The sequence below is a fragment of the Kryptolebias marmoratus genome, linkage group LG16, assembly GCF_001649575.2.
Source record: "Kryptolebias marmoratus isolate JLee-2015 linkage group LG16, ASM164957v2, whole genome shotgun sequence".
Lineage (NCBI taxonomy): Eukaryota > Metazoa > Chordata > Actinopteri > Cyprinodontiformes > Rivulidae > Kryptolebias > Kryptolebias marmoratus.
The window spans coordinates 19,364,320-19,382,364 of NC_051445.1; the positions used below are offsets into that span (position 1 = coordinate 19,364,320).

Consider the following 18,045-nt stretch of genomic DNA (forward strand, 5'->3'; position numbering starts at 1 on the left):
TCCTCAGGGTTTAAGGGGATAGGGCCTTTTGGCCCAGGGCTAGGGTTACCTCAGGGTTTAATGGGATAGGGCCTTTTGGGCCTGGGCTAGGGTTAGGGTCTCCTCAGGGTTTAATGGGATAGGGCCTTTTGGCCCAGGGCTAGGGTTAGGGTTTCCTCAGGGTTTAATGCGATAGGGCCTTTTGGGCCCGGGCTAGGGTTAGGGTTTCCTCAGGGTTTAAGGGGATAGGGCCTTTTGGGCCCGGACTAGGGTTAGGGTTTCCTCAGGGTTTAATGGGATAGGGCCTTTTTGGGCCTGGGCTAGGGTTAGGGTCTCCTCAGGGTTTAAGGGGATAGGGCCTTTTGGCCCAGGGCTAGAGTTAGGGTCTCCTCAGGATTTAAGGGGATAGGGCCTTTTGGGCCTGGGGTAGGGTTAGGGTTTCCTCAGGGTTTAAGGGGATAGGGCCTTTTGCCCTCAGGCAAAACAAATTGACTGTGTGCGTTTAACAGAGTGTTGGTCGTTTTCATATTGCAATTAACTCATTAGACTGCTGACAACAGTAGGAGATCCTTCGAAGACCTGTTGGTTGAGTTGCAATCCAATAGAACGGTTACATTTACAGTTTATGGGTTTTATACACCCTTTGTAAGACGCCAGCTGTGGACAATTTCTTGTCAGAGCCAATAATCCTTTAACAGAAATGTCAAACTGCACAACTGAACACCTCATGGGTCAACAATGACCCCTTTTTGATTTCAAGGTCAAAGGTCAAAATCAACCTTTTGTTTAAAACCTTGTCTTCAGTTACAGATTTGAATCTATTCACATAGAAATGCCAAACCCTAGATTGTACCTACAGATGGGCGTACTTTTATTTTCTCTGAGCCCTCTGTAGTATCACTCAGATCTTTTCCCATCTTTGTTTTTCAACATAAGACATTCCCATTGCATAAATAGATTATTTACCCACTGATAGAAATGTGAAAGCTTGTGATGAGGCATACTAAATCTGGGGAAAACTATTATTCAATGTAAGTGGTCACAATATATTAGATCATTGGTGTTTGTGCGTTTCATGCCTAAATGAGGTTTCTGCATTTTATAAAATGTCTCTTCTCACTTAATTAAATTTCACTACATCATTAGTCGTCCTATGCTACATATCACAGGATCACTATTACTGGATCTCAGCCTTTTCATGTATAACAGTTCAGTTTATTGTTAAATTAATATCATCCCTCGCAGAGATCCCCAAATGTTCACGCAGTTTTAATGGACTCTGCAGCATTTATACTTTAGAGTGGCACACTTCCATTAGTATCACATTACAGTGCTTTTTTTGTCATAATAATGATGGAATAACAGTCTCACTTTATAATGTGGGGAAAATTCTGTATTACAGTATCATAAGCAAATCGAATAGTGGCATATTACTCTTACCCAATATAGCAGATTCTGAACCAAATGTTGGGGGGTTGCAGCACGAATAGAATCGAGGTATGATTGGCTGTTGAATCCCTGAGCACTCCACGTGTGGAAAAACAATGAACCCCTCCAGGCACTTCCTAAAGGCATTTTGAGCACCTTTCATGGTAGCTTTGCCTTTTATTTGTTTGTGAATAAAAGAGAATCCCTTGAAGTGCTTGTAGAACCTACCTGAGAATAAAATGGTGCTATATAAATGCACCATTTACCCCCTGCATTTATTCATTTGGAGACATGTTCTGCCAGTAAGAAAGGAACACATTTACTTTACATTTGAATCACTCAAAGATTCAACAAGCTATTACCCTCGCTTCTGAGATTAGTTGAGTATGCACAAGTGGCATTTTCCAAACGTGTTCTTCTAAATCCTTGTGTTCTAATGAGCCTGTGGTCCGTAGGAAGACGAGAATCTTGAAACCTGGGGTTTGTTCTGGAGAGGAACTGCTTCATTGTTTGGGGTAAAAGCTTTTCTGAAACACAAGACATGAATAAAAGTCACAAGTTGTTTTATAAGTTGTTTATTTAATTTCCCTTTGGGATTAATAAAGTATTTTTGAATTGAATTGATGAACATTTATAACAACGTAAACAACAATAGAAGTCTAGTCAAAATGTTGCCAGGTTTGTAGGTTGAAGTGGATGCTTCATTATGCTACATGACTGGAGCAGAAAGATAATGCACACCTCTGCCTGTGTTTGAAGGAGTACGCAGAGTTCCAGTACAGACGGCGACATCGGCAGCGCCGGCGAGGCGACATGTCCAGCATCCGCAGCAATACACCCGACCCTGACGATCTCAGCGACGCCGCTTTAGGTACTGCAGTGGTTTATGGTGAATGTAAAAAAAAAAATAACCGTTTAAGAACTTTACCATTGTAGTCATGTAGACTTTAGTTTATGCAACGAGCTGAAGGCCTTTTTGTTAACGTTGTGATTGACGAGCTTCTGTACTGTAGCTGTAGGTCCTTATCATGTTACAGAAGGAATTTAGGACTAATCACATCTCCTCTGATGGCATCTATGTTAAAAAAAAAAGAAACACAAATCTGCAAACTACATTTATCCAGACCATTCATCTTTTGGATAACTTTGTATGGAATCATAATGAAAGCTCAGACTCAGAAAAATGACACCAGCTTTTTTTCCCGAAGCCCGTACTTCTAATCAATCAGTGCCCACTTCATTCATTCTGGCTGTGTGGAGAGTTGACGTGTAGTTTGGAAGCCAGTAAAGAGGCTCCGCTTTGCCAAGAATCATTTATTCATTTTAGTTAAATACACTAAATGAGTACATTTTCTGGGTAAATTCTGAAGGTCCACAGTCTGCCAGGTGGCTGTGGCAGTGTGCAGCAAACTGAGAATAATTTTACCACAGGTGGTAATTAGCAGTGGATTAAATTGCTATTGAATTGCGACAGTAGAGTCAGTTTAATGACGGTAATTTTGACTCTGGTATATTTATTTTTGTTCTTCCTTTCCATCTTTCCCACAAAAGACATGCAGGATTCTGGAGGTGGACGCAGACAAGGGCCTTTGATGGTGAGTTCTCAGTTACGTTTATCAAAGCTCAAGGCTTTCAGCCTTTTAAAACCTTTAAGTTGAATTAACTCAATTTTACACCAAGTGGCGTCATTCTTTAGCACAGTCATTATAGATGACTGTGCCATTGCTACAAAAAATTGAATTTCCTTGATTTAAAGCCATATTAGCTGTGAAAATGTGATGTTTTTTTTCAGTGTTTTGATTTGAATTTTTGTTTCTAACAATTTCCACATCATTAAATGATTGTTGGGGGTTAATGTGACTCAAACTCATCAGGGTTTTTGTAAAAATTGCATTAGAAAACAGAAAATATTCCTCAGCTTTAACAGCTAAATTCAGTGATCAGTGGTTCAGAATATCTCAGCCCCAACTTTAATACTCTCCACCGCTTGACTTCCTCCTAAAAATGACTACTTCTGTCAACTCTCATCCTCACAGTTTTTAGTTTCTGTTTCTTTTAAGAAGAACTCTTTCTACCTGGTGTGTCTGATTCCATCGTTCTCCCTCTGACTCAATACCTGTCATGTGGTGAGACTGTCTGAGGTGTCCTTGTCTAATGTAAACAAAAAAACCAGACTGCTGATTTCTCTCATCTACAAATTAAGCAGTAGACCTTCGGTGGTGAATGATGTGTATTTAGAGGTTATTTATTATCACAGATGATACACATAAACAAAAAATTCAAATCAAAAACATTGAAAAACTGCATATTTTACCAGCGATTATAGCTTTAAGTAAATGGTGGAGCTATTGAGGATCCTTGGTTTTGTTTTTAGAGAAGTGTGCAATTATGGATTGGCTGGTAAAGTTGAATTCTATACTGTTAAATAAATTACGTATATTTATTGGATAATAAGTAATATAGTTATATTTATATCAGTATTAGCAGCAGGTTTGTGCTCTGTATGTAGCTAACATCAGTTCAGCTTGTGTCGTTGACACTTTTTACCCCATTTCTCCTTCAGGGTCTCGATTCCCTGGATGAGGATGACCCCAACATTTTACTGGCTATTCAGCTGTCACTCCAAGACTCCAGAATGTCAGGGAGCGGGTCCAACCAGGATGTTCTCGCCAACGAAGCTTCACTCGGTGCTATTGGCACCTCCTTGCCTTCTAGGCTTGAGCAGAGCGCTCCAGGTGTTGAAATCCCCCCCAGAGCTTCTTTCAGCAGCTCAGAACTGCTGGAGCTCGGAGATAACTTGGCGAGACTCGGCACCATCAGCAGCCAGTACTCCGCAGCCGCAGGCGGGTCCATCTCTGTGCAGCACAGAGACGTCCGAGTGTCCATACCAGGAGGCAGAAACTCTTCCACGGGCCTCTTCTCATCTTCCACAGATACAACAGACTCCACCACGTGCGGCAGCCACGACCCGTCCTCGTCCTCTGCATTACCAACAAACGCCAACCTGCTTGGCAACATCATGGCTTGGTTTCATGACATGAATCCTCAAGGTATCACCCTAGTCCCACCGACATCCTCTGACACGGACTCAAACATGAGTCCGGACCTAACAGGCAGAGAAGAATACCTACAAGACGACAACAGGAAACCTCAGGAAACGGCAGCAGATGTGGGTTTCTGCCCTCAGAGGCCGAGTGACGCCGAAGAGAAAGAGTGCGCTGTCGCCGAGAGGCCCACTCAGTTGAATCTGGTGGGGGTGGACGCCATGCCGCTGCCTTACATGGCAGCCCTTGACACGAGTGGAGAGCTCGCCGAGGGCCTGGGCTCGAAGAGCTGCCACGTCGACACTCCACACTGTGACTCTGGGTCCGACCAGCTGCCCAGCACCAGCTCCTCAGAGTGGGAGGAACACGTGCACTTGGTGTGATCTGCTCACCTGAGACTGGAGGCCTAAAACCACTACAGAGTTGAAGAAAGTGATTCAAGTGGAATGTAGTCAGAATGAAGACAGTCACACCCAGCTGTTAAAGGTGGGAAGAAGGATTTAGATTCTTTAGTTTTAGTGCAATCAGATCACTTCCTCTTTTTTTTTTTGCTACTGTAAGTATGCTTATCTCCTGCAATCAGAGCACTAATAAGATCCCAGTTACCGTTTTCTGGGAGGGGTCTCCTGTAATGAAGGTTGTACTGATAAAGATAAGTAGTCTTTTCTAGAATCAAGTTTAGCAGAAGTTTAATATGTAGGACTTTTAGCCACTTGTGACCCCCCCACCCCACTGTTGTAAAGTCTACTGTATCATTCTGCATCAGGTGAGCAGATGAATATTTTGCTCCAGTATTTAAACAGTTTCTACAGGCTGAGTGCGTTCTCAGTCCGATCATATCTGCCTGATTTATAGGTGCCAAACACTGACTAACAAAAAGCACAGTTTGCAATCACCAAGTGGATTCTTTAAAGCAAATTGTGCCTGCTTATCACAATCTCAGCAAACCTAAATGTGAACTCCTCGAGCCATATTTTATTCAGTATTGTGGCTCTGATATTTTTCAAAATTCACTCGCTCAAAGTTGTTGTGTGCCGTGGGAAATTGTATAAACTAAGACCACCATGGTTGTGTACTTTCTTATGTGAAACTTCCACGTTAGAGGAAAGAAAAAGAAGGGTTATTGTTGAACTGAGAAGCATGCGGCTTGCTCAAAAAGATTTCAAAATGGACTTGAGAATGGTTACTCATCTCAAAGCCTCGGTTTGAATAGGAAGGGTCCTCGGAGCTTCAAAAAACGGCAAACGCTGACAGGCCCGGAGGGGCTGCACAGTGTGATCCAGCTCACTTTAAGAGCTACGACTCAATTCAAAGTAATGTTTGAGCTGTGGTAAAATGTGACAGACAGGAGTAGTCTTGTTTTCGTGCTGCAGGGAAGGCCAGTCGATAAGATCACCTCCAGACTTTGATGCATTAATTATTCCAGCTCAAAGTTCTGTTTAGGTGTAAAAAAAAGATAAAAAACAAAACAAACAAAGCTTTGGTAGATCTCTTCCGACGCCCCCTGACTTCACAACAGTGTGTGGAGAATTCATGAATGTGTCCATGTGGAGTCCATGGTTGTTTTGAAGCGGTTCTCTACGAGAGCTGAACATTCAGTGCCTTCGTGTGTCGGTCGTCATGAATCAAATTGTTGTTTTTTTTCATATATTTCCGAGTGCTATTTACACAGGAACAAAACCACCTGTTACCTTAAAGCGATTCCTCTCATGTAATGTTTATAGTGGGCAGAAACAAGATCTTGATTTCAACTGAATCTTTGTAGCACGAAACCTTTTGTTGGTTCTAGTACCATCACACTAAAGGACAGGTTTGGTTTTAACGCTCAGTGTCATAACTTTCAAATGTTCTGAAGAAAAGGTATTCTTCTTTTCTGTTTCTGCTCTACATTTCTAAACAAATGGTTTAGAAATGTAGATTCAATGTGAGTCAAAAGTGAAAAAAAAAAAAAGTTTAAAATCACTGTAGGAGTTGATATAGTATGTTTTCTTTGTGTGTCTGAAGACAACGACACTAAAATTGAGGAAAGTTGCAATATAAAGTAGGTATTTAACAAACACACTTGTAGTGATGAATAACTCATGATGTGGAACGCCGAGATCGTTTGATTCGGTTTTTGGACAGAATAATGTCTGAATGAAGTCAAAGATCAGTAACCGCTCTGACAACAGACCTGCGTGGTCGAGCTGAGTGCCATATGGAGACAGGATCAGCGTGTCCATCAGAGGAGGTCCAACAGGATGCTGAGCATAAAGTGGCTACAAGACAGAAGATTTCTACTTTATTTCTATTTCACCTTTAATGTCTAGGTGACTTATTTAAAACAAAACAAAAAAAAAACTTTTTGTAACTCATTAAGATTTTCTATTGTAAAGCAACTAATTCTTGAAATGCTATTTGCACTTTCATAGTCTATACTTGATACATTCCCTCTTTATATGAAAAAAAAAGTTTGTTGTGTGATGCCAATAAACAACATGTTGAGTTTTACTTACTGTGTGCTTGTGTCATTATTGAGTCGTGGCGTCTCACCTGGTGAAAGAGTCAGAATTTAATTAGAAAAAGTGGTGCAAATTATGGAATGGCTGAGCTACTTGTGGTGTTACCGTACATTCGTAGCTGAGTGAGTTAATACTGAACCACAGCTGTAGCATCCCAAAGTGGAACTCAAACACTAAGAAGAAAATGGTGCGTAGAAATAATATTCCAAAATCTTCAGTAGACTGCAGAAAAACGTGCATTTAAAGAAAAAAAAAAAACTCTGAAAAGGCACCCAGTAGGAATGGTCTGATTTGATCCACAGGCAGAGCAGTGATTGATGAGTTAATGGTTCGATTTCACAAGGAAGTGGCACATCTGTACCGGGCACCAGAGGACATGGGTGGAGAAATAGTGTTATCAGACAGTTGCCAGGGCGTCCGACAGCCAGTTGCTGCTTTGTACATGCATTAGACAGCAGGACCAGCACTTGACAGGGGTTGATGGGGGGGGTCACAGGGACTGTTCTAACAGCTGTGGGCCGACCTGCCACTGAAGAGGATACAACAGCTGCATGACTCCATTCTGTACACAATCGTCTTTTGTTTCCCGGCCCGGAGGGGTGCCACGATTTACTGACATGGGATCAGCCACATGGGATTTTGTAATCGATGCAGAAACACGACGACCTTTCAACACGTGCGGTTTCATCTCATTTCCACTACTTGGGGGAGGACTCAACGCTTTCTTTTTTATTAGTTTTTGTCAGTGAATACATAATGGCTCTCTGGAGAACTAACAGTTGCCAATCATTACTCAATATGATTATGATTCTTTTTAATGCCCAGGAAGTGATTTATCAAACAGCTCAGGGTCGGTCGCTGAGATTCACGCACCGCAGGATGAAGAAGAAGAAGAGGAACAAGCCGACGATGCCCAGTCGCAGGTTGAGAGCAGCAAACGCGCAGTCCTCGGGGGAGATTTCCTACTTCCTGTGTTTCCCACCCAGGATTAGCAGAGTATCAAACACCAGGTACTGCAGAGAGACGGGCGAGAAGCTGTAACAACACTGACATCTGAAGACGGCGTGTATGCACGATAAAAGAGACAGAGGCAATTACAGGAATGGCTCTACTTTTTTTTTTAAGAGATGTGGCTGTGCATATAAACAACAGAGCTTATAAATAATTGGGTAGTCAAGAGTTGTGTGGGTGAAAATAAGTTGTGACATGCTGCTGACAGGCCGCTCAGCTCTGCGTGCTGCCGCAGTTTGTTCCACCGGCTGACGGGATGGGTCACAACATTTGCTGTTAATGCCAAAATCACTTAAGAGAGGTGGCTGTGAAAATGAAGCCCACTGCTGTTACGGGGTGCATAATTGAAATTAAAGGGCAAAAGGACATCAGAGTTACACTAAAGACTGTGACAAACACTGGTGGCAGGCTGCGTGGCCCTGGGATCAAAGCTGGTTCATTCAGCTGACATTAAGCCGTCTTTGATGTGGGTTTCTTTCTTTCTCAAAGGTCATTTGTGTTTGATTTTAATGCGGTGTGTTATACAGACATCCATTTACTGTCATGAGACTTGAACCCACTTACTGTGGAGAACAGCGGGGTTCCCAGGAAGGCATAAAAGATGTAAAGATGCCGCAAAAGAATAGGACACAGAATCATCAGAAGCACTCAACCGGAAAAAAAAAATTGGATTTGCGATTATTTAATCTATAAGATAGAGTGAAAAATATATTCTGTGTACTGAATGATGCTGTGTACAGATGACATCTCATCATTTTACCTTAGAATGTGGAAAAAATGAGCACACTTATCTCTTTTCCTAGTTGCGCTGTCTAGTAAATGTAAGGCTGAAGGCTGATAAGGAGTGGACACGATATATTTTAAGATAACACTCCTTACTTCCAGTTCCACTTCATTAGTCTTGTGCACAAAAAAAGACAACTCTGTTAGATCAATGCCAGTTTCTGTAAATACCTGCTGGCTGCGGAGGCCAAAACAGTAACAACACACAGTAAAGAGCATTGTAAATTGAAATGCATCAGTCTGACATCAGTGTTGCTCCTGGGAGGTTTAAGAATGCACGCGCCCTTCTTTATAGTCAGCTCAGCTCACAGGTCAGCGGCAGCACGCTCAGGGGATAAAAACCTACAAGGCTGTACTTACTGTCTGCTTCTGAGTGTAATTCATTTCAAGCCTGTTCTCACTGCTAACATGCGTGAACACAACATCCACTTGATTTACCTGCAATCGGATGATTGCACACAGCGGCCGGCGCGAAGGAAATGAAGGTGCGGGTTAACGCCCACAAGAGCCCAGCTCCAAGCGTGAACTCCCACTGGTGTTTGGGAAGGGGGGTGGGGGTGAGAAGAAGAGGGAAAGAAACACTGGGATGAACCTCTGAAATAAAAAAAATAAAAAATAAAAAAACACCAACCCTGAGCACAGAACATCTCTCATTCCGCTCAAGGCCATCTGCATTGCAGCTGAGCTGTGCAGCTCTGCGGACAATGAAATGACAAAGATGTATTAGATTTCTGCACAAAGGAACATCCTCACACTTCTCTGGATATAATTGTCCTCGGTAATTAATCAACACGCAGGCGTCAGGGGCGCGGGGGGGAGGAGGAGGGGGAGGGGACGCGGCCTTTTGGCCTGCGTGCCCTTTTCAGAGTGACAGGAAAAAGATGGCACTATAACACTGATCACCCGAGGAGCTATGAGCTGAACATGCAGGGTGGTCTGTTTGACATTTATATCACAGTGACAGAGATCAAAAGGCGCTGCGCTTAGTGGCAGCTGCAGAGGAGGAGGTGGTTGAAAACTGTAAGACGAACAAGAAGGGGAAAAATTAACTCCCTCAGCTGATATACCACAAGCAGTGGTCCACTCAACAATACAGTGCTTCACTTTATTAACCCTGGATTCTTTAACTGTATCCTGTGGTTTGATGACAGGCAGACATTTAAGATCACATATCAGCTCAGGATGGATTTATTAGACCAACTTGTTTTCTTTTACAAATCTAATTTTTTTAAAAAGTGACAAAAATGCATCTAAAGGCTATTAAAAAAGGACTAACTACATTTTTTTTTCTTGGCACTGTAATTACTTTTGTTTTTAAAACAAGCCAATAATTGAAGCGAGCTATCAATGTTTTGTTTTTTCTTTGTTTTTTTGTTTTAAAAGGTGCAATTGTTAACACTGACTGCATGTAATTAAACACTATAACCTCGTTCCAATTAAACTTTTATGCAGTCAGGCTTTCTCCCCACTGAAGTGTAGCACATATTAAACAAACTAAAAACTAATATTATCCCAAAAAATGTTTTTTCACCCTTGCTTTGTCAACAGTCCCATATAAATTAATGCCCACTTAGATCCATTTTCTAACTCCTTTTCCCCATTTTTTAAAACCCATGTTCATCTGATCAACAGTGTCTGCCCTTACTGCAAATAATGATTAAAAAAAATTCATGGAAATATTTCGCTGACGAAAGATGCACTAAATGTTCAAAATGTAACCTTGTTCGCTATAATTACTGGAGCAGGGTAAAAGTGTTTTCCTTTAACCTTTTGGTGCACACAAAGTTTAAACATTACATTCTAATACATCATAAAAAAAGTAACAAACAGCCTGAGAAGAACGTGTGCCCCATCCTAACCTCGGACCCTTCCAAAGGCAACACCAACTGAACCCCTTTTCGAGAAGAATCAAAAAACCAAATCTGAGCGACTTCTGGGTCTCACCTGGAAAGACTAATGCAGGTGGGATCACCATGGCAACCTGAAGGACCTGACCACGCAGCTGCTGGGCCGTAACAGCTGAGCTTATGAACACTTGACTGACACTCCACACACCGACTCTGCTGCAGCTTCAGCAAATACAACACGAGGGCAGGTTTCACCTGAAATATTATTTTAGTCAAAAAATCATTCTGACAAATTATGAACACACACAGTCACACAAACAGAGTCAGGTTTATATCAGATTGAAAAAATATACCGTTAACCTGACTAAACGTGTGGGGCAGACACACACTTTTCTTTGTCTCATCAGGAGGGAGCCATTTGCAGCTCGCTACAAAATTCAAACGACTTGAGAACTCCGGCAATCCGACATTCTGGAGGCTCCTTTGTGAATGCTGTTTAAAACCTAGTCTCCTACAGTGGCTGTGAAACACTACCCCAATATAAACTCAATTCACAACTTAGCCTTAAAGCCTAACCCAAAAACATGTTCCACATTATTAGGACCAGGCTTTGGTCCTCATAAAAACCTACTGGACCTGACAGGGTAGGTGATCACACTGGAAAACATCCACAATCCAAGTACACCCACACACACACAGATACACCTTAAACCTAAATCTAACCCCCAAAAATGGCTTTCAACATATGAGGACTAAGCTATGGTCGCCAAAAGGAGCAGTTTGGTGTTGGTGTGTATATAAGGTATCAAAAACAAACACACACAGAGAGATTTGTTTTTATCAGTGCAATCACCCTGTAATTTATCTAGAATTTGCCTAATGATGTTTAGGGATTTAATTCTTAGAACTGACCTTTTCAACATTAAAATATGACTTGCTGAACAAGCGGGAGCTCTTGCTGAGAGTCTTTTTCCAAAGCATATTAATGTTGTTTGCTTTATTTAGCAGTTTATGATAAAGAGGGAGAGAGAGGGAGAAAATAAGCAAGAGGAGTGACTCTGCTAAAAACCAGGGCTCATGGCCATTTCTGAAGTCAGGACCTACAGTAAAATCCTCAGCTTAGAGGAGTTTACCTCTGTTGCACTGGCGGACGTGAGGAATTAATTTGACTGACACAAACACTGATTTCAGCAATAATCGTAGTTTTGCCTCAACAGCAATCCCATCAGTTTTAAACCCCCCTGCCGGTGCCGCATGAGAAAACCTGGCCAACAGCTCGTATTAACACGTTCCTGATGACTCCGAAAGGAAACGCATCTCAGCACACAGATGCTCACCGCAGGCCGACAAGTCGCTGCGGTTTATGAAATTTCACTTTTGGCAGCGCTGCAAACAGCAGCTCGGAGTGTGTCACTGATCTTACCTTTTGACTGCAAAGCAAACAGACTCGTGCCGAAGGAAACAAGCGCTGTTTCCATCGCCCACAGAACTGCTTCCACATCAAAGTACCTGCAGACAGAAATGTTAAACAGATGTGTAATACACCCTGTAGAGCCACCTAACACGAGATACAAACCTGCACCACTTTCGATCCATTAAATAAAAGGTATGTTTCCTAATCAGAGCAACGGAAAAAAACCCATAAGGTGGAGATTTCATAATAGCTGCAAACCATTTTTTCACAGTTTTAGCAGGATTTAAACGTGTTAGTGATAGTCCACCCTGAGATCTCTGGCAGACTGACATGTTGCTGAAAAAGAGATCTTTCACAGATGGGGGAAAAAAAAGAAGGTGACTCATGTTTACACGAGTTCTGGTCCAGAAAAATCGGTTTGAAAGTATTGGCCTCACATTTATCCTCAGCCAAAATCCCCCCCCAGAAAACGTGATTCCATTTCCCCTTTAATTAGCTAAAGCTGCAGTAATAACTCGTTATCTGGTTTGATGGCTTCTGGGCTGGCATCGAGCGCGCCATCAGATATGGATCGAATCGGATTATTATTGTGCAAATGAGTCGGCGTCAGGTGGAACTCATCCCTGGAAACGAACGCTCACGCTCCCACCGATCCAAACATCAGGCCCTCCGCAAGAGTCTGAGTGGGAGAGGAGAGGAGCAGAGAGAGGATGAAGGGAAGGTAAATACAGGACCAAAAACAACAGAAGCAGAGCAGGTGTGGCGGCGGTTTAATTTGATGCCTGGCTGGCACCGCTTCTACTCACAAACAGACCCAGGGCTATAAAATTGAGGGGTACTTGAGGACGGACGTTATCACAGCGGGACAAGGCCACCATGAGCACCAGCACCACTGACCTGTTAAACAACGGATAGAGTCAGGATCGTAAAAAAAAGAAAATAAAACCGCTGTAATCTGAATAAAAGCGTTGTGCTCAGTGTATAAAAGGCAGCTTCCTGGACTGGAAGGAAAGCTGCAACGCTTCCATTTACGTACCTCACAAAACAGGACATTTTTAACACAAAAGTAGATAAAACAATTGGATGTATTTATTATTTTTTTACTTACATCATAGAGAAGGAAAACCAGTAGTTTTCCACAACCCAGATTCAGAGTGTGTGCCTGTTATTTGATAAAAAAAAATGAAGATACAGAAAGGCGGAGGGGAGGGAGGGGTGTTAATAGAAGCGCCGTTTATTTGATAGAGGCAGCAGAATAATTTTATTAAATTTTAATAGAGGACAGAGTATTGCACACACGGGAGCTGAACACAGTTTTTTATATATATATTAAAAAAGACTGTAGCAGCCTTCTGCTGCATCTATTATGCAAAACTGACAGAGGTTTCAGACTACTACTGCAAGGTAAAAACCCAGTGATGGTTTTATTGTACCGCTGTGCATCACGCCACGATCCATGATGGTTATATGCTCAAATCTGCACGCTGACAGCTGGAACACTACAGCATTGTGGTGAGGGGTACTTCTACAGACCGGCAGGCCACACTTCAGGTGGAAAAGGTTTCTGACACACACAGGGTTTCTGTGTGCGTTTGGTGCCTCACCAGTAAAGAAAAGCACAAATAATCCCAACTGTGAACAGCAGCTGAATCATCAAGGTTAGGCGGACTTCCTTTATAATTCTAGAATTGCGTCGCTCAAGATGGCTGCATGTCGGAGAAGCTCTGTTACTTTCATTCTGAGATATTGCTGCTTTTTAAAGCTTTAATTCCTCTTTTTTCTGGATGTAAATTGCTTCTTTTGGATAATTACTTCCTCTTGTATCAGATGCTGTGCAGCTGGAAGAATTTCTTTTACTGAAATCTTTTTACTTTAGGACAATTGTTATGATGCGTAACCATAACAACAAGATGGTTTATTACAACCGGGAGCAGCTGATTAACATCTTTCACTCTTCAGTGTTAAATGTGAAGAACCCTGAAGTCCAGTCATGGCCAGAACCAAGCAGACCGCCTGTAAATCCACCGGAGCTCCCAGGAAGCAGCTCGCTTCCAAAGCCGCCCACAGGAGCACCTCGGCCATCAGCGGAGTGAAGAAGCCTTACTGCTGCAGGACCGGTACTGTGGCTCTCAGGGAGATCCGCTGCTGCCAGAAGTCCACTGAGCGGCTCATCTGGAAGCTGCCCTTCCAGCACCTGGTCCGGGAGATCGCCCAGGATTTCAAGACCGACCTTCCAGAGCTTGGCCATCATGGCTCCGCAGAAGGCCAGCGAGGCTCACCTGGTGGGGCAGACCGCTACAAGAGTACAAGAGATCCTTCCTGCCCACAGCCATCAGCATCTATAACAACTCTTTAACGAAACCAGGATTATGAGCTACAACATTTACTTTCTCTTTGGGATTAATAAAGTATTTTTGAATTTGAATTGAAATGAATTGAACTGAATAAAACCTGTTAAGTGAAACAATAAAAGAAACAATAAAAAGGTGTAGAGGTAAGACAGACAGAAACATATGCACAAACACAAAAAAACGAGACAAACAGCGTTGAAAATCTGTCAAAATGAGGCAGACAAAGAGGCAGGTGGGGTTGTTATGCTGCACAACATTCTTCAAAATGTTTTCACCGAACCTGCGTTCCATCCTCTCATTTGAAGTGATTTGTGAGGCGTTGGAGGTGGAGATTAGAGCAGGAAAGATCAGGGAGAAATTTCCAATTTTGAACAAAACACGCTCATTACTGTCGCCTCCTGTTTCCCCCACCGTTTTGGCTCCTACCGTATCGTACGGCAGCGTCAGTGAAGCCGCCGTCCTCTGATTTGTAAGTGTGCGGCGGCGGAGTTTGATCATAATCCTCATTGCCTCCAAACGCTGCTGGGTATTCAGGATAGGCCGTGTTGCTGTAGGTGCCAGGAGGGGAGACAACGGCAATGTTGCCCTTCCCCACCTACAAATACATCAGTAGAAGTCACACTCCAATTTTCAACAAAACGGTAACAGATTTTTCTTTTATTCGTAAATAAAAAAAATCATCCTTGCATGTCAATATTCGTGCAAATGTGGCTTATGTGGTTTTTATGATGATCTGGTGATGATATTTGTAACGATTTTTTGATGATCCGAGGTTGCTTGTGTCATTAAAACTCATGTGAAATGGAAAAAATATAATGCGATCTCTTTGCCTCATTTCATTATTTCTTTGGGGAATATGATAAAGGAATGCCACCAACCTGATAAATTGTTCCCGTGCAGGAATTCTTTTCTCATTGCAAGCTGTATGGTGGAGGAAGAGGCACATTTTTCCCCCCATTAGTGCTGCCACTCCTTTGATCCATTTCACCAAACCTGGTCATCAACCTGGGAACACAACTAACAAGAACAGGAAGTACACACGTGAGCGAGTTGAGCTAATGGCAGCGGCACGACAGCATCCTTTTGGACATCATCTGCACTTTCGTCAGCGACGTTGAACTGGCAAATGGAGCAGTGTCAGTGGGGAACAAATAAATGGGTAATTACTAAATGATGCATCACACAAACACACAGCCATCCATGACTAACATCTATAATTATGGCCCTAAACCTCAACTTAATAGAGCTGTATGTACATTTAACAGCCAGCTAGATGGTGGTTAATAGATCTCGGAGGAAATTCAGCTGACGTCATGGATGACAGACAGATATGCGTCTATAAGGATTCCAATTGATATAAAGAGAAGAAATAATAAATTTAAAAAATCTGTTTAAGGTTTGTGGTTTTTAATTAATCATTTGAGGCATGAAGTCATAATTAGCTCTTCGGTGATCAATGCTCTGCGATGTAAAGTGGTGCTGACAGTGGAGCACACAGGATACATTCAAAAACCCCATCAGTACTTAATAAATCCATCTACACTCTCATGAATGACAGCGTTCACCTCCTGTAATATCACTAATTGGTACTTTGTCGTTGTCATGACAGTAAATGATCCTTTGGAGGATAAAATGGACTTTGTTCACTTAAATAGCTGAAACGCATGAATGTTATTTCCACAGAAAAGCTTTTTAAAGTGAATTTAAAGGTTGTTTTTTGCAGAAATCCCCTGATTTAAAGTGTAGTCGCCTTACCTCTTGCTGTGACGATGAGGGATTTTCATCTACTTCCTGTTGTGTTGGTTCCCCTTCAGGGCAAGGTTTACCTGCTATCAAGCGGTTCCCACGGAAATTGAACTTCAGCTCCAGAGGGAAGACATGTACCCCTCATTAGCCTCGATGGGAGATTCTGATGAAAATATAAAACCAACAATCCTGACGTCTGGTCAAAGCAAGTTGTAACTTTACAAATTCCCCCACTGACTTTGACTTGTGAAATAATTTATTACTCATCTTTGTCTCATTATTTGATAAGTGGATGTTTTACAATAACATAATCTGTCTTGCTGTTTAATATAAGTTTACAGCTTTTCATACGTTGCTGTCCGAAAAGGAAGAAAAAGAAATTTGTGAAATCCTTCGAGTCACCTGTCCTTCCTGGTTCACCTTGGTAACATACTGATAGAACAGAAACCACCCGGTAATAAAGAGTATCCAGCCTGTGCAAAAGGATTATAGATACTGGGTCACACCAAGAGGGAAGAGAAGCTAAAGACAAACTGTACACCAAAAATATATGAAATTATGTAGGTCAATACAGTCTTAGTGCTTCTTCACAAAGAATTGCCACTGAAAAGGTTTATATTGAATAATTCAGGCATGAATCAGAAAGCAGCTGAGGATGAACCTATTTTCTATAAAACTCAATATTACAGCTGGTTACACAGTTAAAGTTATGGAAATTAACACATGTACAGGAAGGAATACGCTCTAAATGACATTCCAGCTACAAGTGTTCAACAGATCTGACACCGACGGACAAAAAAGTGTAAAAGACATGTTAAATTACATGTGATTCTGTAAACAATTACAACAGATTTTATACTTCATTGGAGCCAAAAAAAAAAACAGTCACTGCACATTACAGAAAGAGGATTTCTTCTGGGTAATTTTACAGAGGCTGCTGTATTTATACATCCATCAAACACTGGGGGGCACTGGTCTTCTGTGCTTCCTCCACTAATTGCAGTCATTTGATTGTGACTCTGGCCCCTCTCGTGCTGTCACCTCCCCACCCAACCAGCAGCTTCAAATCCCCCAGAGAGCTCTCTTTAAAGCCGGCTGCCTCTTCATCTTATCTGCCGGATCAAATCTTTCATTTCTGTTGCCAACATGTGATATTTGCGTTGCTTTCAAAGTGTTGTGGAATAAAATAATATATATATATATATATATAAAAAATACCCCAGCACTGTTTCTTGTATTTAGACAGCAATAAATACAAAACAACATAAAGCAAGAACAAAATGAAGACTTAGCAGCACGGGCGTCATATTTGAAGGCGCAGACAGCATTTGTGCTACAAACACAGACTCCGTTTTGCTCTGTTCTCCGCTGATTGGTGTGTCAGTCAACACAGGCTGGATTTACAGCGGCTGCTCAAATCTGATGAGCCTGCTCCCACCTAGGCATCAGATATCGGCTGGATTTGAATGGGCGGCACAACAAACACGGTCACATTTGAGCAGGCAGCTGTGTTGACATACCAATCAGAGTGAGGCCAAATTTAAAACGGATCAGATTACCGCCGCGCCATCCAAACCATGAGGGCTCATGATGTGTGAAGAGCAGAGAGATGCTATCTATCTATCCGGAAGATAAAAGGCAGAACAGAGAACAGAGATACAGTCCTGTGTCTCCAGCATGAAGTGACAGCCCTGTTTTGTCGGCCATGATGCTCTTTGGGGCTTTTGGGACGTTGGAGCACAGAGGGGAGTGTTCCGGTGTCACCGCAGAAGAAGAGATGTAGCCGTCATGAGAGTCTCTCTTTCTGCTTCCGCATGCGATGGTGAATTACTGCTTCTCGGCCGGCCGGGCCACAGAAGGATTTATTTGAAGAATTGAAACTGTAGTTTGTGTGGCCTCAGAGAGCTCCAGCGCCGGTCCGGGGGATCTGAGCTACAAGAC

At 42.3% G+C, this 18,045-nt stretch overlaps 1 protein-coding gene and 1 pseudogene across 2 annotated transcripts in view; one reads left to right on the forward strand and one right to left on the reverse strand.

Annotated features, from left to right (window-relative positions):
* LOC108232276 (ankyrin repeat and IBR domain-containing protein 1) overlaps positions 1–6,459 on the forward strand; it is a 40,956-nt gene extending 34,497 nt beyond the window's left edge. For both annotated transcript variants that reach the window (XM_017409923.3, XM_037980584.1), the window contains exons 18-20: positions 2,167–2,278; positions 2,959–3,002; positions 3,971–6,459. In XM_017409923.3, coding sequence (XP_017265412.1) covers positions 2,167–2,278; positions 2,959–3,002; positions 3,971–4,834 — 1,020 coding nt within the window. In that variant the 3' untranslated portion in view covers positions 4,835–6,459. The remainder of the gene's footprint in view (positions 1–2,166; positions 2,279–2,958; positions 3,003–3,970) is intronic.
* LOC108232232 lies at positions 2,229–15,368 on the reverse strand (annotated as a pseudogene).
* Positions 15,369–18,045: the final 2,677 nt, after the last annotated feature.